The sequence below is a fragment of the Cheilinus undulatus genome, linkage group 18 (genome assembly GCF_018320785.1).
Source record: "Cheilinus undulatus linkage group 18, ASM1832078v1, whole genome shotgun sequence".
NCBI lineage: Eukaryota > Metazoa > Chordata > Actinopteri > Labriformes > Labridae > Cheilinus > Cheilinus undulatus.
Window position 1 is genome coordinate 27805914 of NC_054882.1, and position 24410 is coordinate 27830323.

Consider the following 24410-nt stretch of genomic DNA (forward strand, 5'->3'; position numbering starts at 1 on the left):
GAGTGCTTTCAAAGAGGTCATCACTGAGTCATAACTGCAGAGACAAACAGTGACGACAATGAAGAGAATGATGAAAGGACGTTGCAAAAGGTAGCTTGTAGGAACTGTTTTCAAGCCTAATAGAGACAGAGTGATGGACTTTCCCATTTTCAGCAAGGCATTGAGGCTATAATCCTGTGTCTTTAAACTACAAGGTTTAAGTATGTGTGGTATGTTTTTTGTTTGTTTTGATTTAAAAAATGTTTTTCATATTAAGGAATCAGACTGTTCTTGTCCCAAATCCAGCCTAAACGCAGGCTCTCAAAGTGCCTTGATATAGCGGAAGCCGGAGACACACAACAAAGGGCCAGAAGAATATCCACCAAAGCCTCAGTTTGGGCTTCTAGCGCCAGTCAAAGCAATATCTGGAAACACTTTTTATCCTGAAACAACAAAAACACACAGCATCCCAGATTTCAGACCCAGCATAGCAGCATCAAACCACACTGCCCGCTATGGTCAGGCCTTAGAAAATGGGCTTAGACACAAATCCAGCCGGGGCTAAACGTATCGGACCGGAGTCTGCGTAGCACGACAACACCACTTGGAGAGTGAGCCCAGCCTCGATCAGATAGCAGGTCTTATGAGGTTACTCTCAAACACTTTGTACAACACCAGCTCTTCCCTTTCATTGTCACTGAACATGAAAGCAGCTCTGTGGTGTTAGGTGGAAGGAGAAGGGGGTTTCTCAGAAGAGAAATGTTCAAAAATGTTCTTATTCAGCCTTGAGTAAATGTTATGATAATTTCATTTGCGTGAGAAATTGTGTCTGGTCTTGCAGACTGTTCTGGCACTGGGGAGCAGAGCGGGAGAACAAGAGAGGATCAGGCAGTACGTCTAATGTTTATTGGATCAATTTGAAAGGGCTGGAGGAAAAGTGAAAGATACCATTTGTCCACTGAATGCACACCCAGCTTGCTTTTGTTTCATGTACAGTCTCTGATTTTTATATACTTCCAGTTAAACACAGTTAGATATGACAATCAAAAGGGCATGGCCAACCTAAGTAAAAAACTACTGCTTGTGTGAGCACAATAGAAGGCTTAACCCAGCCATTATTACACAAACAAATTCCATAAGGCACAAAAAAACGTCTGCTGTTGTGACACAATTTCCATTAATGATCAGCCAAAGCATTCCAAAGGCAAAGACAACATGCCGGAGGTGTGAGAATTGGAATTGCAACAAGTTATCTCACTTGTGCAATCCAGCGTGCCTGTACATACATGTCTGTGTGAGATAGGCTGCTGTGATTACATAGAGGAGCTATAGGCTTCCAGTCAGGCAGAAGGGCCTGTGGAGTGGGCTGGTCTCTGGGGCTTTAGGCAAGCCAACAGCGAGCAGGAAATCAGGAAATCAGCAGAGCAGAGGAACAATGACATGGAGATTAGAGATCTGTTAACCCCCTCCTCTGGGTGGCTGACCTGTTTGCTCACTGACTATGACTTCCTTTTAGACACAATCAAACACAATCACCTCAACATCTCTCATTCAGTCCCTCTCTTGAACGCACTGGCACCCACATGTCAGCCTTTCTCTGTATTAAAGGATTTTAATTGAAAGCTTCCGCCTTGTGCCAGCTTTTGTACAGGTAATTGTTGAAGACTTGTGACTAAAAGGCCATCTCACTCTGCAATCAGATGACATCACATGAAGGCTGGCAACCTTTCCAAAAAAGGATTACTGAGGAAAAGTCTTGAGGGGAAAAAACTGAAGAAAAGCCTCCACCTGGATGCCTCTTGTACTCTGACCTCACCTGGCTTATCTCTTAGACAGAAAGGACTTTCACCAGCAACACACCTGGAGAGGCTGACAATGCAACAGGGAGTGGACACAGGGACGGATTAGCACCTAAGAAAAAGCAGGGAAAAGATCAAAACAACTGCCTAAGAAGCAGCAAAAAACAAAGGTAAGACACCTTATTTTGGAGGTTAAATTCTGTAGCTTAATGTTAAAGCTGGCTTTGTTTGGTAACTGAAAAAAGTGACCCTGTTTCTCTTTCCAAGCTGCACAATCAGGTCTACTCAGTAACTGCTGAACAAGCCTGATCATGTCAAGGAAGAGTATGCCAGGTTGTGCAGGTAGACACCGCTTACTCTCCTGACAGAGACGTGTGTGCATGTGTGGGATTCAGCTCTGCTGTATTTGCTCAAGAAGGTAAGAAATAATCAATCTTCATCTTTTCTATTGTTACTTATCTTCTACAGAAACTGCAGGAAAAGAAAAAACTCCTGGCTCTGACTACTTTTACCCAAAGTTTTCATGTGACATATTCCTCATCTGTCTCAAAGATGGATCATTTATGGCAGCTGTGTGGAGGATAATTTAAGAAAAGTTTCTTGGCCAATGTGTTTTTATGGGCTTCTTTAATTTCGACTTGGCCTTGAAGTGTTTCCTGAACACGATACTCGTGGCTGCAATCCGAGGACTCCTCCTTGGCCAAACTGACATGTTTGGAAAGGAATGCTGTTGTGTCCGTGCTCTCCAATCTCCCGCTGCTACTAAAGTGCCGGTAAAACCTTTACGGGCCAACAAAACCTGTTTGCTGTAGTGGCTTACAAATTTACAGAGTGAGTGTTTCAAGTCACGAAACACAGATCTAATGTGGGTAAAGTGTTTGGGCTGTGTGAGACCGTAAAATCACAGACACTTAGTGGATTATCTAATCGGCATGCCAGTTTTGATGAACTGGGCTCTGTTGTACTTCATAAAATGATTACAGGTCACGGAAAGCATATTAGCCTCCTTTCTTGGGTAGAGTTTAACTTTAATTTAAATCATTATTGTATAATTTAAGTCCAAACATGTTTTCTTGAAAGTTTTAGAATGCAGAAGGCCAAAATGTAATGCAGTGTAGTGTGATAATATCTGTATTTTTTTTACATATTTATTCTCTCAACATCAGCGCCAGTATCTGCATCTCTCACAACACGGCAAACTGAACTAATTAAACCTGTTATTTGTATTTTTCCCCAAATCATGAACATGTGTTCCAAAGTGAAGTTATAGTCCTGATATTTGACAGAAGTTACGGTAAAAACTTCACTATCTGCCAAAACCAAAAGTGAAGAGATAGATCTTCTTGCACGCAGGAAAACAACAACCCTTTGGGAATCTGTGTTGTTTTTGTTGCATTTGTTCCAGGAAATCTTTAGTAGGCTAATATTTTTCCTCAAGTGGACGTGCAGCAGACCACACCTGCATCTAGGAGAACAAACAGAGCTTAAAAAAGTAAATATTCAAGGAGGAGAGCTTTGAAGCATTACGGAACATCCCCACAGCTAAAGGAAAGATGAATTTCATCAAGTCAAAATCAAAAAGAGCAGGTGCAGTCTCTAAATATGACTGCCGAGCCACATCAAGCCAACTTTTGAAGCCTGATCCTCACATCTGGTGCTAAGTTACATGACAAGCACAGACCTGCTTGAGTTTCAAGTGAGATGAGATTCAGAATGCAGTGTTGATTAAAACTTTATCCTTGAGAACATTTTTATCAGGAATAAATATTTCTAAAGACAAATCAAAAACTGGTCTAAACACAAAAATATGTGTTAAAATGTTGCTCAGATTTTTTTGGGTGGGGCCAAACAAGGGGCTTATCGATGTTCAGGGGTTCCTTACACAATTGGTTCCTAACCTGGGGTCCTGGCCCTCATAGGGGGATGCTGTGCGTCGGATGGTTCAGGCCTCCATGTCGTCCATAAATCCCTGATAATCATACCTTGTTGGGCATTAACCCTTACATAATACACATTTCTATTGCTTTACATTGACTTTATTGTGTTCTGTTCTTTCTTTGCAGATGACATTATGCTTTTAAGCTTCAACACTACCTGAGGAGTCACTGTCGAATTGAGGAGCTACAAAAGGATTCACTCATAAAAAAGAAACACTTGAAACTACCGTAAGCGAGCTACCAAGATGCCACTTAGAACATCATTGTACAGAAAGCCTTCCTCTGGTCGTTGGCCCAGCAGGAGGCGCAAAGAAGTGCTGTCTGTCAACATGATAAGCCTCCCTCTGGCTGATTTCCGCCACATCTCACACATCGGCAATGATGCCCACACAGACAGCTTTGGAGACCTGTCCTTCCTAAAAATGGGCCACAGCCTGCTTCTACAGAGCTCCCAGAGCGAGCAGAATCTCTTCCTGGCCTGCTCTCCGCCACCAAAGCCCCCGCGTCTGAACTTGGACGAGGCAGAAGGTTCGGAGAGCCCAGACTGGAACGCGGGCCACCAGAATAACACTTCGCAGAAGAGGAAGAAATGTAGCTCGATGCCACTCCTGGATAGCGAGGAAGGAGAGGAAGAGATGGAGAAAGAAGATGGGTACCAGAGAGGGAATAATGCTTCCAGTCAGAGTCACAGGTTTGGATGGGGCAGCCTGAGTTCAGACAAGGACGGAGACTCTACGGACACGAGTGACATGGCAGCTGGGCAGCAAAAGGACGAGGACAGCGGCTTTTCTTTTAGCCTCGACCTTGGCCCTTCAATCCTGGATGATGTTCTCCAGGTGATGGACAAACTTCACAAGTAAAGGAGGTTTTGCCTTACAGAAAAGAAGAGAAATGGATGGACAAAGCAATATCCTTATATCTTCCATAAGTGGGGCTTGACTTTGTGAACCCTGGAGACAGATCTTTTATGGAGAACAATGAACAGACTGATGATAAAATCTGCCTTTTTCCAGAAAAATGTGATTTTTTTGTTTCTAAAACAGCATTTGTGTAATAACGGCTGGTGGTTGGCTGATGGTTCTCCTTGAAGGAAACCTGCACAGAGGTGAAAACAAGGTCAAAGTTAATAATTGATCTCTGTCTAATCTTAAAGCTGAACATTTTAACTGACTTAACTTTCGTCTTTTGCTATTGTAATCCTTAAAACCACACAGCACAGCACTGGAAACGGCTGTAAAGACTTAAGAGTGTTGTGTTTAAGTAAAGAAAAGCTGCGGCTGGAATCCAAGGTCCTTGAGCTGCAATGTCTTGGCTCTTGGCGTGCCTGCCAATCTATTGTGTGCACAGGGCAATTTCTTCTCCGCACGCATCCCAGAGGCCCCACTCTAAGGTAGACCAAGGTACCCCCAATCTCTCATTCCCAACAATGCAGTGAAAACAAACACTTAGCTCTGCTTCCAATAAAAAGCCAGCCAGTAGTGGCAGGTTGGGCTGCGGACCAAGCCAGGCCACAGGTCCAAGACCTCAGAGGGGGAAAAAAAAAAGAAGCAAGAGCGGGCTGTTTTCTTAGCTGCAAATCAGAGTCCGATGCTCTGGTGAGTGGCGCACGAGAAGGAATAGTGGTAAAAGGAAACGTGATACTTCCACATATGCAGGGGGTGTCGAGGGAGGAGGACCAGAAACATCCATTACTGCAGCAAAAAGTCCTGATGAGGGTTTAAACACTACCTTCTGACCAAACAGACCCCCAACACGAGAAAAATACATGCATGCGTCTCACGTACGCTGTCACATGTGCATTTACATTTAAGCACGCATGGAGATTTTTGCAGACAATCTTCCCTCAAGTCTCGAGAGGATGGATTCTCAGTCTGTGCCTTAGCAGGGGGGCAAACACAGAATCAGTCAAATTCCTAAGTTTCCTATGGGTAATGCTGCAGAATATACGAACCACAAGTGTCCTGCTTCTAGCAACACATTTAGATTCTATTCCATCCAAACAGGAACAGCTATGTTTGTGGTTTGTCTGCGCTTTATTTCTGTTTTGCCATCTCCCGTTTTAAACATGATATCAGTGCTTTTTTTCTTAAATATAATGTGACAATAACAGTGAAACATTTCATGTCTTTAAAAAAGTGTGTTGGCGAAGTAAGAAAATATCTTAAAAATTCAAAAATTAGTGGTTTTGTGGTTCATGTAAACATTTGAAGGTAGATCCTATGAGATTGTTCCTGATGGACAGACATTTATTTGGCTTTTTAACCGTAAGCAGCCACTGCAGAGGCATTGAGCCTCATCTATCACCAACAGCTGACTGTTTCAGGTAAGCAATAGCCTTGAACTACCCAACACAACAAGCAGCAAAATATTTTGAGCAGTACTGATACTGATTATTAGTCTTTTGTGCAACTGACAGATTTTTGGAAACAATGTGCAATTTTTATTACATACAAAATGTACTTAATGTGGCAAATGTACATACACTCACTATGTCAGTGGCACCCAAGCTTAAGTGTTGATTGGCTAATTCTGATGTGACACCTAGCCAATCAGATTGTGTTGTATAGGACAATTGCTGAGACTGTTGAGAGTGAAAATAAAGCCAGAGGAGAAGACATAGTTTGCAGTGGAACCAAAGTAGTGCACTTTTAGATTAATTCACTGTATCAATTATCGATAAAATAAAATGCAACTAGGGATAATTGGCCAAATATCTGCCTTGATAATCAGTCAGGCTGATTATTTGTCTACCCCTTCATCTAAATGAAACAGGCAGGTTGGACTGATTTTTGTGTGTTTGTGTCTGTTTTTTCCATTGGAGAATTATTGTACAGGATCTTTAAGCTTTTACTGATGTTTGGCATGTTCTGCTGAAGCATATCACAAGAGCAACATCTGATTGCAATACGTTGTGTCTAATATATCAGAAACTTTTATAAATGTAACTTTTTAACACCTTACTGCAGTGACTCTTCATGATCAAAGTGTCATTTATTCACAAGCAAACAGAGTCAAGTCTGAATTTTATGCAAAAACGGTTTACACATTTCTAAACACTCATCCTCACTTGTTATATGCTTCAAACATGTACATTTTCTACTGCAGACAAGCCCTTGGCTGCTATGACTCTACTCTCAGTGCAAAGAAGCACATAAACTGAATCTCAACAAGTGTCTGCCACATGACTGATGTAAGAAGAAAGAGGCTGTAATTGAAGACAAATTATCTTGTCTGCGCTGCACAAACTGTCCGAGCTGTGAAGTTTCCCGATCCCATCTGGTACTACTTCTCTCCTTTCAAATATCCAAACTTGCTGTCATGGAGAATAACAAAAAATCTTGTCATGTCAATGACTGGAGTTGATCTTAATGAGATATTTATTGTCAGGTACTAAAATTACTGTTTTCACTGTTGTAATAAAATAAAATGCTTTACAATATAGTGCATGATTTTACATGACAACTTAAAACTCACTAGAGCTATCCATAACCATGAAGAAACATGAAGAAATGGGTGTATCTGAGCATAACTTAGTGATATTCTGCCCACACTACTCTCACACAAAGAGACTGATTTAGTGTTTAATCTGAGAGTGATAAAACATGTTTGCATTTAAAGCCAATATAAATCACTGTGCCTTCTTCATAAAGAGTTTGGTCCTTTGTTCTATGGGTTCAATAAAAGTCCCATTTCACACAGGTGTCAACAGGCCTGGGAGATCTGGCCTAAAATTTATATCAGGGTATTTTTCTTGTACTACATCACTGTATTTCAAAATAAAAGCATGTGGTGAGCATGTGTCTGAATAATGCATATTAAGTTGTTAAAACCCTCCTTCTCCCTCTCAAACAAACCTGTGATGCATACTAAAGTCATATATGTGCCTTAGATCACAGAAAAACTACTTCATGTCTCTCTGTGTTCACTTCTTTGTAACTGCATCAGTGGTCTTAAGTTTCATTTCTCTCCAACTGAGGTTTGTCAGGCTGCTAATGACAACTCCACCTTTCTTGATGTGGGCGTTCGCAATGAAAACACTCCAAAAAAAATAACCACAGATATTTATTGTGAAGAACCTGACTGAAATAGCATGTTTATCACTGACTTAACTTAACCTTAGCAGTGGTGCCAGTAAGTTAACGCAGCTACAAAGTTGAAAAATACCATTTTAACAGTGGTTTAACCCTCAAGCATCACAAGGGACATTTTTGTTCATTTGGGCAAATTTCTCCTCTTTCTCTGCTCACCATTTTGGCTGTGTTAGTGCATATGGTCCAATTTTTTGTAACAAAGTTTCATTCTTGGCAAATATTTAATTCAAATTTTAATTGCTCTAATAGGTCAGGGGAACACTGCGAAACAAATTAAAGTCATTAAGGACATGTAAATGAAAATGTATTACCCTTTTGAGTCACTTGTGGTCAAAAACATCCCACTGACTCCCATTCAAACCACATTTTTTGATCTCATAGCTATTTCATGATGTAATCATGCATTTTGTAATGTTAGGGTTTATTTTTGAGAAAAATTGTCAAATTTGTAATTTTTACTGTTTGTCACTAAAATTGGCCATTTCCCCATTACAGGCCTATGCAGAAAAAGTCGGTCATTTCAATCGTTTTTGTGCTTGTGTGTTATTGAGCTTATTATGCTATTTTAAGATAGGGTTTGTGTGTGTGCGTGTGTGTCCGTGGGTGTGCATATGTGTGTATGTGCTTTTTCATGTGTCTTTAAATTAGACAGATCGACAGCTCGACCTCAGCCTTACCCAAGTCACACTGCACTTCAAAGAGTTCACTGTGGAGAAAACAAAAACAATAGCCTACTTAATGAGTTTTTGCATCTGCTTGGATTCCCATCAGAAACTGTATGTGGCTTGGCTATCTGGTCATTGACAACATTGACTTTAAGTAATCAAACTGGCATTTCAAGGGTTAAAATCCTCAAAATGATTGATCATTTGGTGATTTTGAGCACAGCTGAAGTTATCTAAGAGATTTATGCAAAAAAGCAGAAAAAATATTAACCTGTTAAGTTTTAATAGCAGTTTTTAGGAAGTGGACATTTTTGTCTTTAATGACTTTAAAGGGTAGTAAATTAAAGTGTTGCCTGAGGGTTAACCCATGATAAGATGAATCGCTGCAGTGCCGGACTAATAGCAAACTGAGTCGATCCAGTGCAGCACCCAGCTTCTACTAAAGCCCTGGACAGGCCAACAGAAATGTTCTGCAAAGTGAGCACTCACCATGTTGCTGTTATCATCATAGTAGGAGAGGAAAGAAGACACGTTTTACCTGTTTACTGTGCTTCATGCTAATTACACTGACACATATGAGTGATGTATGATTAGATACCTGGCTGTTCTGAAATGAGAGAGAAACATGCTGATGACGCAGACTGAGTAGTTGTCTGTCACATATCACTGCAACACAACACATACATTTAAAACCTGTGATGGTGTTGCAAAAATCCATTTTACCAGTGACAGTACTGATACCAGTTTACTACCCACAACTATACAGTGCATTCGGAAAGTATTCAGGCTCTTTTACTTTTTTCAGTGTTCTTATTCTGCAGCCTGATCCTTTTTATTCCCATTAATAAGAAAAGTCAGATTTTCATTAGCAGATTTGTTCTTTTTATAAGAACTGAATAATGGATTTTTTATTCCTCATAAGTACGAGCCATAATGTTGAACTGCAATGTAGTTTTTACAGTATATAAAACTGTTTTACAGCATTTATGGCAGGAGATATCAAAAATGTTTTTACCTCCTGATTAAAAATTTTTAAATGACTAACAATGAAAATGTTTAAAAAAAAAAGGACGAGCAACTTGAAATGCTTGAGCTAAGGTGCCCATATGAAGAGGCTACAGTACATAACGCACTTGTCACACTCTCTACCCCCATATATCCTATCTCTCTTCAGCTGACCTATCAAATAAAGGCAAAAAAAAAATAAATAATCAGAAAAAATAAGAATAAAACAATAAAAACAAATAATGATCCACATGTTAACAAAAGGCAGTAAAAAGTACAAATAACAATACGCAATATGGAGTGCACATTACCAATAATGCACAAGACTCATAAAAATACAACATAAACAAGGGGAAAAGGTAAAGCTCCTTGTAGGAAACCATGTCAACCATTGACACTGAGGGCTATTATATGACTACATTTGTAGAGTTTACAGCCTGCTATAGTGCTGCTTTGCTCCTGGCATGATGCTTCAGGAAGATTAAAAAAAAACAATCAGACTTTTGAGTGTCAATATCTGAGTTGACTGCTAAGTTTTCTGCAGCAACCCTGGTTTATAAAATGACTAACTACTTAAGGCTTTTACCTCCAAGAGGTTTATTAGCCTGATTCAAAGTGGAGGGGTCAATAATGCCCACAGCATGGGCACAAACAGTGAATCTCTTTCAGACACTGGCTATTTTAGATGACAGGACACTTTAAAGCACTGGCAAACAGGAAAAACAATCAGAGAAAAGCGCATCTGGATTTTGTCGTGACAAGCATGCCATGACTCCTCAGCTCTAAATGGAGGAAGCAGGCAAATAAGGCTTGAATTTATACACAGAATATGCTGAGCTGAACTAAGCAATAAAACATGAATCACGACACTGTGATTCATGTTGGCGGTACAGCTACAGTGACAAACTTGAGGTCTAGCAATGACAAAGCGGATGTTTAGACAGTCATTTCCACACCCAGGACTGTCTGGGAGGTGTGATGTGATTCATTAGTTTGACTCGGCATTACTATAAACACAGCCACATATGTGGAATCATATTTAAATGTGTTAACTTCTTAAAATGTTGTTAAACACTGCACTAATATGTACAGTCTGAGCCCTGGACAGGTCATGATATCACACAAAATACTATTTACAGTGTAACTTCAGGATCACTGAGAAACTGATTATTCAGGATTGTTTGAGATTTACAGCTGTGTACAAAACCACTTAAAGAAAAGCTAGCACTGATGAGAATGACATCAGAACTGCTTTTATAAACCTGCTATTTCTCAATCTCTGAGTCTGATGGTTTATTATGTAAAGGGGTAAAGAAACAAGCAAGTACCGTCTAGAGATGAAACTAGATCCTTTCCCAAATGAGAAGACTGAATTATGTGAGGAGCATGGGGAGCATTTCCACACAGTGAGGACAACGTGGCCCTTTCCCGTTATGAAATTTTTAATACCCATGGTGAGAAAAACTGTGTGAATGCAGCAGGGGCCCCGTATTAATCATGACATATCAGCTTTCTGAAAAAGCAGAATAAACCAGAATCAACGGTTCAGCAGGTCACCTCAGTGTCTCTCTGTGAGAGTAATGAAACTCTAAAGCACCATGCCATATTTAGTCATGTAAAAAGTCTCCAAACCCTGAGGGGTGTCGTCAAGGGGAATTTGTGGCCTCCAATCTGTAAGGCTTTTTACATAAGATTCACATACTGAACTGACAGCTCCCAGAAAACCCATTCCTGGACTTAGGAGAGTGGATAAACTCTCATGTAGAAGATGGCAAACTGAATGTTAAATGTGCTTCTGCCGTTTTAGGGGTCTACAAACGGAGCAGAGACCCTATTAGAATTTTTTTAAAAATCAGAAAAAAGTCAATGTACGGTTATATTTTAATACAGTCAATTTAATCTATGAAATTAGGTCGGCATATGTTTTATGTTAAGAGGTGAAAAAAAGCCTCTTGCACCCATAAAAAAATCCAATAAAGGTGAGACATCTGGGGGCATGTTTTATCAATATGGTCCAAGCTGGAACAAACTTCCTCTAGGCCCTCCAGCTGCCCCACATCAGTGTATCAAAAAGATCTTGTTAAAAAAATCACAACCAAATTTGGCTTTCTGGCAATAAGAATGGCCTGCAAAAAACTCTAGGAAACACAGCTATAGTGCGAGAAAATATTTGGCTATAGGTTCTTTGCAGATGACATAACACAGCAGCGCATAGTTCCCAACTGGGGGCATTTCTGCATAGAGAAACGCTACCAAAAAGGCCATTCTTTTGAGTAGTTTACAACTACACCAAGCATTCAAAGTGTGAAAATAAAAGCATTCTTAATTCTTAAGCTACTTATGTGTCCTGAAAGTAGAATATACAGGTGTTTTTTACAAAGTGGTCCGGTTTGGTTCAGTAAACTTTTGCTGTGGTTCAGCTCATTAAACACTCATCTTACCAGTGTTTCTTCAGCTGATGTCTGTCCAGTCTCACTAGCTGTGACAGGAAATCCATCTGTTTTAAGAGCTCTGGATCATTTGGGTCAACTCAGCAGAGCTGGTTGTTTGGCTCCAAAACAGCTCTTCATTTTCAAAAGTTTGGCTTTTAAATGTGGATTAAATGATGACAAAGGATTGACTGGGAGCTAGCCACCATGGCTCACACCATTTGTGAGCAGCACATCATCACTCAGTCCCTTACATCACAAAGTTTATTCGGTTGATAGCATATCACAGTTTCATTTGAAAGCATGTTTATGCCTAAATGAGTTTTTTTATATGTAAAAGGGGCTCGGCTGGCCTCTTAGCTCAGTAAAAGCTCATCTGACTAGATGATGCTAGACTCTTGAACAGGCCTATTCAATTAGAGGCCCAGGGGCCACATGCGGCCCAGAATCAACCCCCAAAAGTGGCCCAGCTTATGGCCATGCCAGAGATGCAGAGGGCAACCTGTTTCATAAGTTTTCATAAATTCCCACAGTTTTTCAGACCCTGAATGCAACACTCTGCAAAGCCTAGCAACAGTCTACCTACAATGCCCTGTGTTGTTTTAAAGCGTGGTTAGCAATGCTAACAGAAGTAGCCCCAAAATACCGAGTATAAAACATATCCTTTTCAACTGTAGCTACAACTGTGCAAATTTTGATATGAACTTTAAGATATGCCTGGATGTGACCAAAATTATTATTTACAGAATTTCATTTCATTTTTTTATTCTATTTATTGTATTTTTATTCCAGTGAAAAAAAAACATTCATACTACCTCAGGTTATGTTTAAATACAGATCTGTTGTTGTATTTTTATGCACTTTTTCATGTGATTTTGTCATGTTGCCAAATTTAAAAGGGCGACTATGAACAAAAAATGCATTTTTTTTTTTTATCAAATTGATCTTTATTGGTTCGAAATTTGACATTACCAGCTGCTTACTGGGTGCCGAACATGTCTGGCCCAGCTGCATTTCTTGATTTTAAAATTTGACCCAGTTGAATTTGTAATTGAATAGCCCTGCTCTATAAGGTCTGCAGAGCTGAGTACTTTGTGATACTGATCACCTCCAAGCCAGGTAAATCAGTTAAACTGTGGCAGAAATCACATTTTTGTAAAGTGTAGGGATTGTATAATCTGACACGCCAGATGGATATGTTTCACGCATCCATCTGGAAAACCTCTCATCACAGTGTTTGGGAAAGGGCAGAGCCTTTGAAAAAAACTTGGAGAGTGATTGGATGAACGTTCTGTCTGTCATATCTTTACGGGCCAATCGGAGCAAAGAAAACACGTGACGTCGCAGTCTCAAACTACGTATACTCCATAGAGAGCTGCATAATGCAAACCATGGCCACTTTAGAGATGTCAGTACACGACTTTAGTCATTTTTGAAAAGAAAACAACTCAATGCTGTTCTTTGTTCTTCTTTTAACAAAGAAATATCATCATGTTCTGTCACTTTCTAACCAGGCCCAAACGGTTCATGGGAGCTTTGCAAGATGGATTTGCCAGTAAGAAAAACGGAAACAGGCGAATCCATATGCTTTGCAAGGTTAGGGATTGTACCCAATGTACGTAGAAATTTTCTGATTATAGTTGCAGTGCAGAGGTCCACTTAGAGGTGTAACCTCTTAGCTTAGAGCTCTAAAGTACTAACTTTCCTCCATTCCCATTCATTCCTACAGCTGTCCCCCACTTCCAAACCCCCAGGTTTCATTTGGGATCACGAGAACGCAAACAACCTACTGTTACAGAGCCACCTACAGGGAACAGGAAATGGCACATTTATACTCCTCTAACTCCCTAAGACTTATCACAAGTTGTTGCCTAGTACAAGAAAGTTGCTGTAACTCAAGTAATAAAGGTTGAATCTGCACCCAAACTTTAAAGGTTTCAAAGAATCAACACATGTACCTGCCAAAATTCAGTCAGGGCATGGCCACCCCAGCCTGCTGGCCTTGTCTGATAAACACACAGCAACAAAATATTGAACAGGTGAGTTTTCATGTGTTTTCTTTGGCATCACCACAAAGTGGTCACTGGAAGTGAATATCCTTGTTAAGTGCTCAGTGTCAGATCCGTTATTGCAGCTCTAGCACACCCAAGCTGGAACAGCCTCCCACTGCAATGGGTTCAAAACTCCAACATGCATAAAGGTGTTCAAAGTAAGATTGTATGATACTTTTTCTTTAAGTGCTCAAACGATCACATCCCTGTTATTTAAATGAGCAATAGCAGAGAAGCACAATATCATCAACATGATATCAGCATTAGCAGATATCACCTTAAAAAGTTGATTTAATGAAGTAATACCAGTGTTTTTGTGCCAGTCAAATAAAGGGCAGGAATTGCCTGAGATTTTTGGTAATTAAAAACCAAAAAAATTACCAATTTTGGTTGCTAAGGATGTTCCTTTTTGTTACAGGGTTATCAAAACAGGCATGGGTAGACATTTGAGTTTCATTATCATATCTAACTTTTAAAATCTGATATTGCAACAACACTAGTTTAATTTTGTTTAAACCTATTATTTTTTTGACCTGCAGCTTCTTAATGCTTTTTCTGTAATTGCCTGACAAAGAACGGTTAAATCCAAATGTTGATCTTCAAAATAAGGAGCTGTCAGTGAGGTGTGATGCTTCTCCTGCGTACTGATTGCCGTTTACATCGTCTCAGGATTAAAAAAGAAAGCAGAGCTGGAGCTGAAGCTGAGGCTGAAGTCATACATCTGTGTGTCTGAGCTCCCTGTAGTGAGACTTTCACTCTGAGCTCTATGTTTGGATTGATGAGGTCAAAGAAGCAAGCCCTCACCCAAGCAGCTCCCCTGTGATTGCAGCTGGCCGGTATGAAGGAGCGCTTGAGAGGAAGACGACAGGAGAAGAATCTAATTTTAAGATTTGGGATAGAGACAGAGATAGGAAAGGACCTCCAAGGCTTTAGCTTCTTATTAACTCAAGCCAGGTCCACTGACCCCAACCCAGATGTGGGACAACATAACTAATATCTACACCAGTTAACCCATTATGTCATGTTTTTGGAAATATTCTTGCTGAGGGCTAATGCGAAAATTACCCAGCCAAAGTAATGTTTTCATTGTCAGAGGCAGGGGGAGAAAAAAAAAAAAGATGAAGCAATCAGTTTCGGATATCTGTAAGCTAAGACGGGTTACCATAATAACATTTAAAGAGATTAGTGTGACAAGTCCCAGTGTGCAGGCGCAGTCTCACATGCTAGCCTTGACATGGGGCCTTGAGACTCCGCGCTAGGTTTAGAGGTGAAACACAGTTCAGCAGCAGCTCTGGAGACACAGATAAGTAGACACAGAGAGTCTACTGATCTGTAATCCCTCACAGGTAGAGATCACAACATAGGAGAAGTAAATGGACACTACTAGGGAAGAAAAACATGACTTCATACTAATCTAATGACCAGAAAGAAAAACTTTGTGGATTCTCGGTGGAAATAGCTGAAATGTGATTATCCTTGGACAGGAAAGGATTTAATGCGTCTTTGGAGTACGCATGTGTGCTGACAGCAGAAGACAAAATATTGGGCGTGCAAAATCAATTTAAAGAGTTAAGCTTGCATACAGACTACTGTGATTTCCAAATCAGAATGGGCAACACATCAGAGGGGAGATGCTTTTCCTCAATGAAGCATCCAGTTTAGCGCACCAAGCATTTGGCTCGCACAAAAATTCATCCTTCAAATTTAAAATGAGCAACACATTTCACCCAAAAAACCTCAGGAATATTGCACGCTGCTTCTTGCTTTGTGAAATCCGGCATTCCTGGGGTCTCCCAGGTCAGGCCTGTTAATGAGCGGCCAACCAGCAACCTTGAGTCGGTGCCGGATCAGCGCCACACCACTCCAAAGCAAATAAACTGCAGGTCATTTAACCAAACACATTGTTCTAGGCCAGACGAGGGGAGTGCAACGTTTGCACCGCTGATATGAAAATAAAACCTCAGAGGGCTTACTTACCTCTTTTTCTGGGACACTGTTTAGGCAATATTATTTGTGTTGGAAGCTGTGAACATGGGGAGCTTTTGTAACACAGGGCCCAAATGCCTTCTGGGAGTGTGGAGGAGGGGTTTACAACAGCATAATTTCAACGTACCTGTGAGGATACAAACTGGCCAGGTTGAGCTGATGTGTTGATAACCTCGGGCTGTCCCTCAAGCCAGGATATCTTCAACGGGTTTTCACTCAGGCCACTTTCATTCTTCACTGCAAGCTCCTAGAAACAAAATAATACATCAGTAGATCTTTTTATAGTTTCAAAATTTTCAATGCTTCAATACTTTCAAATTACACATTTCAAAATTATTTCATTCCCTTATCTTGAGGATCTTAAGTATAAAAAAGCAAGTATCTAAATAGGACTGGATTTAAAAAAACGATTCTCTGATTAAGATCAGTTCTGGTTTTATAGTTAATGTATCATTCTTATAATCCAGAGATAAGTCCTTACATAAATTGATTAAGTAGGCCTTTATGTATGTATGTAGGTAGGAAGGTAGGCACAAGGTAGGTGGGTAAGTATGTAGGTAGGTAGTAAGGCAGGTACATGGTAGTTAGGTAGATTGGTAGGTAGGTACAAGGTAGGTAGGTAGGTAGGTAGATAGGTGGGTACAAGGTAGGTCAGTAGATAGGTATTATGTAGGTAGGTACAGAATGTTATGTAGGTGAAACAGAAAGACTTAACATAGATCGAAGTGAATAGACTTAATGTTTGGTTGCAAATCCTCTGCTTGCAATACCTGCATCAAGCCTGTGACCCACTGGCATCACCAAACTTTTGCATCACCAAACTTTTGCATTCTTCTTTTGTGACGCTTTTCCAGGCTTTCACCGCAGCCTCTTTCAGTTTGTTTTTGGGGGTTACTCCCATCAATCTCCTTTATCAGGTTAAATGCTCTATATGGTTCAAGTCTGGACATTGACTTGACCAGTCTAAAATCTTCCACTTCTTGCCCCTGAACTCCTTTGTTGTTTTGTCAGTATGTTTTGGGTCATTATCTTCCTGCATGATGAAAGATTTCTCAATTAGTTTGGTCGCATCTTTCTTTAAATTGGCAGACAAAATGTTTCTGTAGACTTCTGAGTCCATTTCTGCTGCCATCATGTGTTACATCATCAATAAAGATTAATGAGCCCTCCACTGTGTTTCACAGATGAGCTTGTATGTTTGGGATCATGAGCAGATCTTTTCTTTCTCCAAACTTTAGCCTTTCCATCACTTTGGTAAAGGTTCATCTTTGTCTCATCAGTCCATAAAACTTTGTCCCAGAATGTTTGAGGGTAGTCTCTGTACTTTTTGGCAAATTCCAGCCTGGCATTCCTGTTCTTCTAGCTAATGAGTGGTTTGCATGTTTTGGTGTAGCCTCTGTACTTTTGTTCATGATGTCTGTGAACAGTACATGGTAAAGCCTTCACTCCTGCCCTCTGGAGGTTGTTGCTGATGTCACTAACAGTTGTTTTAGGGTCTTTCTTTACAGCTCTCACAATGTTTCTGTCATCAACTGCTGATGTTTTCCTTGGTTTATCCGTTTGGCGTCTGTCTCTTAGTACACCAGTGGTTTCTATCTTCTTCAGGACATTCCTGATGGTTTTACTGGCTATGGCCAATGTTTGTGAAATGGCTCTGATTGATTTTCCATCTTCTCTCAGCTTCAGAATCGCTTGTGTTTTTCACTCATAAACAGCTCCCTGGTTTTCAGGTTGGTTACACCTCTAACTATAAATACAGTCTGCACAGGCAAAACCCAAATCTGAAACTGAGAGTAGACATTCAGCGATATTTGTCGTTTGAATAATCGATGTAATAGGACACACCTGGGCAACAAAAAACACCTGTCAGTCACATGTTCCAATACTTTTGCTCACATGAAAAATGGCTGGGTTCAAACAAAAGGAGCTATCTTCTAAGTTGTGTATCAGATCCAGATGTAAATACCTGGAAATAAAAGCTGAAATGTTGATCTCTTATCTCATATATTTTTAGATCAAACCCTAATGTTTGTTTATAGCCAAGCCAGGTAAATCAGTTAAACTGTGGTAGAAATCGCATGTTCGTAAAGTGTAGGGATTGTACCCAATGTATGTAGAAATTTTCTGATGATAAACAAAATAAAGGAATTGGCCTCACTGTTCAAAATACTTTTGGAGCAGAGTTTATCATGATGAGCTGTGTGCTTCAATAAAAGGTGGGGGCAAAGAGCGAGATGGAGATCGCATATTAACGTCTTTCAAAAGCCAAAGCAATTTTTTAAGTCACTGCAATGACTGAGGAACTGCCCCAGGAAAACGTCAGAATTAAAGCATTGTGTGAAAACACAGATTGACTTCCAACAGAAACAAAGGAGGTTTGCCATGCCTGTCATGTCATCCTGGAATGAACTGACTGACAGGATACACAAACAGCAGCGAAAGGCACCTGACTAATGAGCACACAGCGCAAACAACTTTCTCTGCATCTCGTTTTGTGAACGGACATGTGTGGCACCTTAGGTAACCTCCTATACCTGATAGTGCACTTGTATATTTTACAGACATTCAACGTCGATATATGACATACAATATACTTCCAATATGTACAGCCAATACATTAGTTGTAGATATTGGCAGTTTTATAGCTGCTGATAAAAAATATTTAACTTTTAAAGGTAACAAATACAAATCAGCACATAATAGCCTAAATTGCACAAAGCCACTGGCAAATTTTCAACAACAAAAATGCAGGAGTTTGCTTGTAATTCAATATATTTGAAAACAAGAAATTTCCCATTATGCCTATGACTACTTCCTGTGGTGCCCTGGTAACAAGGAGGGACTTGATATTTCATTATTTTCACTCGTATCAAGCCAAAGTTTGACTCCAGCAGCATGACAAGTCTAAAAACTATTCTGCCTGAATTTAATAAGGAAAACAAACTCTCTTTGTCCTGAAATCTGTAGAATTTGTGGAGGGACTTTTGGTGTAGTAAACATGTGAAAAGCACATGCAAACAAAGTACAAAGGTGGATTGTAACCGTGCCAACTCCCAGAGCAAGGCTTGGATAAGGACATAGGCTGACAGAGACCACAGAACCTATGCCCAGAACCCAGTTGACAGGCAGACTCGTTCTTTGGACGGAAACCACACGCCGCGGTGAGGAAGCCGCAACATAAAAGTACCACCTCATGACAAACAGCCTGAGGATCCAGACAGCGTAGAACAATGAGCTTTTCCGTCTAATGGTTCCCATCAGCACACAGATTTCTGCACCAGAATGACTAAAATATTGGGTTTGGTTGCAGAGACTGTCCTGAGGCTGTCAAGTTTATGCAAGGTGTCATATTTAGTACAAATCTAACTCAGCAGGTGACCTCAGACATTTGAGTGGTAAACAAATGTGGTTTTATGCAAATGACTGCTTTGTGAAAGATTTTCATTGTTGAGTAAGAAGAACTAGGACAGAGACAGGAGAAGACTTAGGTACTTACAGCTGCTCTTACAGTTGCAAATTCAACCACAGCACTTCCTTTCTTCTTACTGGAGACGATCACATTTAAAACATCCCCGTACTGGAGGGAAGAGATAAAAGAAGAGAGGAGGAAAGAGGAGAGGAGACATGCAGAACAGTCAAATTAGTATTTCCTTTCACAGCACAACCAATAAGCATGGAAACAAAAAGCACATGTAGACTGAAAAACTCAAAACTTAGGAGACTAGAACAGATTCCTGGACAAAAAGCTAGGATTCAATATGTGTTTGGTTATTAAGGGTAATCTCTAATGATAGGCCTCATGTGTTTGGGAGCGAGCCAGTGATGCTGCCAAAAGTATTTAACAATATTGTGTTTAAAAGTGCGACCTCTGTGACTTCTTAAGTAAGACAAGAAGCACTACAGGATCAGCGACTCCTTGCACTGTCAATATTTGATAAAGAAGATTTTTGCATTGGTTGTGCCTAACTCCGTTCCAGGGATCAGAACAGGGAGGAGAGGTTGGCCAAAAGGAGAAGCAAGGCAAAGATCATCTCTGTCACTGCCTTGTCTTTTTCCCAGAAAGACGAAGAGAAAAAAAGGCCAGAAACTCAGCCTAGCAGCCATGAGTGTTTTTGGAAATTCCTTTGAGAATCTTATCTTGTGAAAAAGTAGCTTTCTGGGAACGAGAAAGTCCTGGAATGATTACTAAAGACACTATGAAGTAAGCCAACAGTGACAAAGGAGACTGAAAAGGCCTCTGTTTCATAAAATATAAATGTATTTTCATGATTTCTTTTTTTCTGAAACCAAGATGTATTATTCTAAGCAGCCAAAGTACACAAGGTCGTACACGTACGCATGCAGAGACATACTGGTCTTGCTTTCCCACACAGCAGAGGCTATTTCTACTTCACTGTCACTCACTCAAGCTAAACAGCATTTTTTCCTGAAATGTGCCTCTTTACTTAAGAATTAAAAAAGGCACAACACTGTTTATTTTGACACAGTCCTCTTGCCTGGGATCATATCAATTGAGTGTGTGCAGAGGAGAAAATGCAAACGCCTTTTCCAGACGGCTTGACGTCACTGACTTTTGCCCTGTACTCCAGCCAACCTATGCGCCCTTCTGACGCATCATTGCATAAGGTGGTACCGGGTTGCATGTGAAGAGCACATTTCCTAATGCCTCCCTTGGCACTGCTTAATCACCTGGTATAAGAGGGGCACAAACAATGGCGTGCATGGCTTTAAAAGGGCACTACAACATTGCCCTCAGCACTTTCACTGCAACAAAACTTAATGGGCCTTGTTTAAGGGGAAGAAAAAAACAATCTACAGCGCTGATGTCATGCAGACCTCAAATATGGTCGGACTCTGCAGGTTTGTTACCATGGAGCTCTTTCACTGGGTCAGTGAGGATAATGAGATTAAAGTCTTTACATATACTGTGCTAATTTGTACTTCAAGAGAAAAACAAAGCCTGATTTGGCAATTTTTCTGAAAAAAGGAATGTCTGTTTTTGATTGATAAAGCCAATTAAGCCATATTAGTCACATATTAGTGAGCTTTATTACATTAAAAATCCTCCTTATCCAAAATTCCTGTAAAGTAGTCATAAGATCACTTCACTGCCTGGAATATCTTAATTTATAAACCCACATTGAAAGGCAATGCTAGAGTCAAGGAATATATCATTATATTGTCAGATGAAAGTGGTACCTTACTGAAACTCTATGCCTTAAAATGGCCCTTTAAATACCCGAGCTTCATGCTCTTCTATATAAAAAAGTACCTTGTAACATTCAGGGACTACTTTGCTGATTTCAAGGATGTGTAACTTTTGCTTTAGAAGTGCTACTGATAAACCCTTACTAAAGAAACCTGGCTTGGGCTGAATGCCATTTCTCCCGTTAACCCTCAATCTTAACCCTCAGTCTCAAAATGCGCAACCTCGCAAAGTGCGAGGGCTGTCCCAATACTCCCAAGAGTTGAGCTTAAGGGGTGAGATTGAGGGCATTAATGCCCTCAATTTTGAGCTGTTCCTGGACCTCCCTTGGCTTTAAGGGTTATCACTTGAAGAAAGATGGCAGCAAATGCGGGGAAGAAATTGAGCTATAAATTAGCTGTTATTCTGCAACCTCTCTTGTCAAACATCAACTTCTATCATTGTTTAGTTTGTAAATTTATGATAAAAACTCTGAAGTTCATGCACTGGTGCTGATCAGGAATTAATTGACATTGTCAAACTTCCTCGCGCAGATCAGCTGTTTTAAAAATCAGATCGCAGGTGAAAATACATAAAGACAATGTATATTTAAAGGGGATTTAACAAAAGATGATAACACTGAAGTAGAAACATAGAGAGGAAGGGAAAGAAGCAAAACGGATGAGCTGCTGTGTGTGAGGGAAGGGGAGGTGTGCAGGGGTGTGTGTGAGGGGTGTAAGGGGGGCAAGATCATCGGGTTTATATTATTTTTTATTTTGAGGAGAAGACCCCAATTGAGAGCTAATAAAGTGGGATTAATATTATGATGAAAATAATTACCCCATAGAGACCACTTTTTTAGACAGATGGAAATTATAAATATCCTTATTATTGCAACAAGGAATATGATCATTAAAATCATTGATCATTTATCTAACCAAGAACTGTGTCTTTTATATGCTACTAACTCGGGCTAAATTTCAAATACTTTCTATTTCCCATTATTGTAGTAATATATCCTTTAGTTATTTTAAGATACTTTTGAGTATTGTTCAGTGAGAATGTTTGGGCGATAGGGGGGAGCCTCATATCAGAGTCTGCTTAGGGCCTTTGGCCAGGGGCAGTCCTGGATCAAACTGTCCTTCAATGAGTAGAGTATCTCAGAATCATTGTATTATGATACCATCAGTATCATGGAAAAAATTGTACAGTAGTGGGGAGTACACTAGAGTCCTATTTGTTTTGATTATTCTTGTTTCACTAAGGTCATTGTGCAAAGTGTCCTCCTTTCTGGTGTTGTGGAAATGGCCACCCTAGCTACAACTGGTGTTTGGCGTTTGCTAATGGCTGTGTTATACGGTGACTTTCAGCTGAACATGTCTGTGGTTTTGGTGTTTATACATGTTATTTGGTTGAATATTAACATGTTCTCATTCTTCTTCTTCATTTGAATCAACAGACGACACCAATTTGGCACATTACTGCCCTCTACAGTCTGTAATCGTAACTGCTATTAAGGGGTGTCCCATTTCTAAGTCATGAGATGGCCCTTACACTTGGTGTTGAGGGGCGAGTTAAGACTGAGGGTTGAGCTTGAGGGTTAAGGGGAGAAATGGGATTGGGCCTTGGATGCTGACTTGAGAAATAATTACAGGCCTGTCTCAAACCTTTCAAATCTTTTTTTATTTGTGTTTATTTTGAGCCACTTCTATCAGCTTTTAGGGCAAATCACTCCACAGAAATAGCGCTCACAAAGGTGGTGAATGATCTGATGGTTATTGGCTATCAACTCAAAGTCAGCATTTATTGCTTTTATATTTAAGCTCTGCTTTGAATACAGGGGACTACCTTTTACTATTGGACAGACTTGATAATTATTTCAGCATCTCAGGCCAGGTCCACCAAGTGTATTATATGACAATGTATTCTCTGAGTCCTGTGCTGTTAGGCATGGGGTGCCACAGGTGTCTATACTGGGTCCTTTGTTAATTTCACTTTATTTGAATCAGAATCAGCTTTATGGACCAAGTATTCTTACGAAACAAGGAATTTGACTCCTGTTTACTTTGCTCTCAATTTACAGGAGTATAATATTACATTTTTAAAAATAGAAAAAGAAAAAAGATTAAGAAATAAACATGTACAAGCTCTTATTAGGTATTTTATCTAGTATATAAAAGTCTGTGTACACTGGTAGAATGGTTGCAAGATCTGCAAAGGTTGCAAGGATGCTGGCATTGTTTTTTGACAGATTTACCCCCAGAGGAGAAATATCACAGATTTTGAATGTCCGATAAAAAATTATATTAAATTTTAGTCTAGTTTTAGTCATCTTGATGAAAACTAAACTTACTTTTTGTCGGTTTTAGTCATCACAGATCTATTTTTGTTAGTCTTGGTCTAGTTTTGTCACGGAAAAAAAGGCTATTGACAAATAGTTTTAGTTGTAGTTTTAGTCGACATAATTGCAGTGCTAACTAGACATGATCAGAAGTGAAAATATCCTAGGATGTGGGCAGATTTACAGAGGGTAGACAATATAATTTAAGACAGTTGGTAAGTGCAAACATGCATATGAGGGGAGCCATTTTACCATAGAGAGCCTTCTTACAGTATTTGAGATACATTGTCTAGATTAATTACTTACATCATTTGAGTAAGGTAAATTGATTAAATAAGTAATTAATGCAGTAAATAAATTAATTAGTGAAAATGTGCATATGATGTTAGGCATTTTTCTGCAAGGATTTAAGTTACAGTTAAGCAGTAAGAGACAGCGCAGAAAATTGTAAATTAAGCAGGGCTATTATTAATGAAGGTCCTATTTTCTGGCACTCAGTGACTGTTGAGAGGCCATCAAAATAACTCTGTGACTGTTGAGGTGTTATCAGAGCAACTCTGTGACTGTTGAGTGGCCATCAGAGTAATTGTGACTAATTTGGTCTCTTTGAGTAAGTAATTGCCTTTCATTGTTATGTAGATGATTTACAGCTGTATATGCCAGTAGACCTGCAAAGTAAATTTGGCACAACTGAATTTGAGGTCTGTCTGGCTGGCTGTTCTCAAGCTAGGAATCAGCATATTCCCTGCTTCTTAACCCTGCTAAGACAAAAATAATTATTACTGGACCTATTAGACATATTTGTCTGTATGATCATGTCACTTTGTCCCTGGGTGACTGTGTAATCCATTCCAAAGACATGCTTTTCTTTCTTCTCGATTTAATTATTGCAATATCCTTCCGTCAGATTTGCCAAAGAGGAGTCTTTAAGGTTTGCAGTTG

At 39.8% G+C, this 24410-nt stretch overlaps 2 protein-coding genes across 2 annotated transcripts in view; one reads left to right on the top strand and one right to left on the bottom strand.

The window, feature by feature from the left end:
- The window catches only part of dnajc17 (DnaJ (Hsp40) homolog, subfamily C, member 17), a 56598-nt gene that overhangs the window by 13825 nt on the left and 18363 nt on the right, over positions 1-24410 (bottom strand). Inside the window, exons 9-10 of the mRNA XM_041813406.1 lie at positions 19439-19519; positions 16070-16189 (exon numbers count right to left, since the gene is read on the bottom strand). Of these exons, the coding sequence (XP_041669340.1) occupies positions 16070-16189; positions 19439-19519 (201 nt within the window). The remainder of the gene's footprint in view (positions 1-16069; positions 16190-19438; positions 19520-24410) is intronic.
- Positions 1548-7449, top strand: LOC121526712 (cdc42 effector protein 3). Its single transcript, XM_041813407.1, has 3 exons — positions 1548-1948; positions 2046-2196; positions 3842-7449. The coding sequence occupies exon 3, from the start codon at positions 3961-3963 to the stop codon at positions 4573-4575; it is 615 nt and encodes a 204-aa protein (XP_041669341.1). The 5' UTR covers positions 1548-1948; positions 2046-2196; positions 3842-3960; the 3' UTR covers positions 4576-7449.

Excerpts from the sequence above, each read along its gene's own strand:
- LOC121526712 (XM_041813407.1), top strand. The coding sequence starts at position 3,961 with ATGCCACTTAGAACATCATTGTACAGAAAGCCTTCCTCTGGTCGTTGG.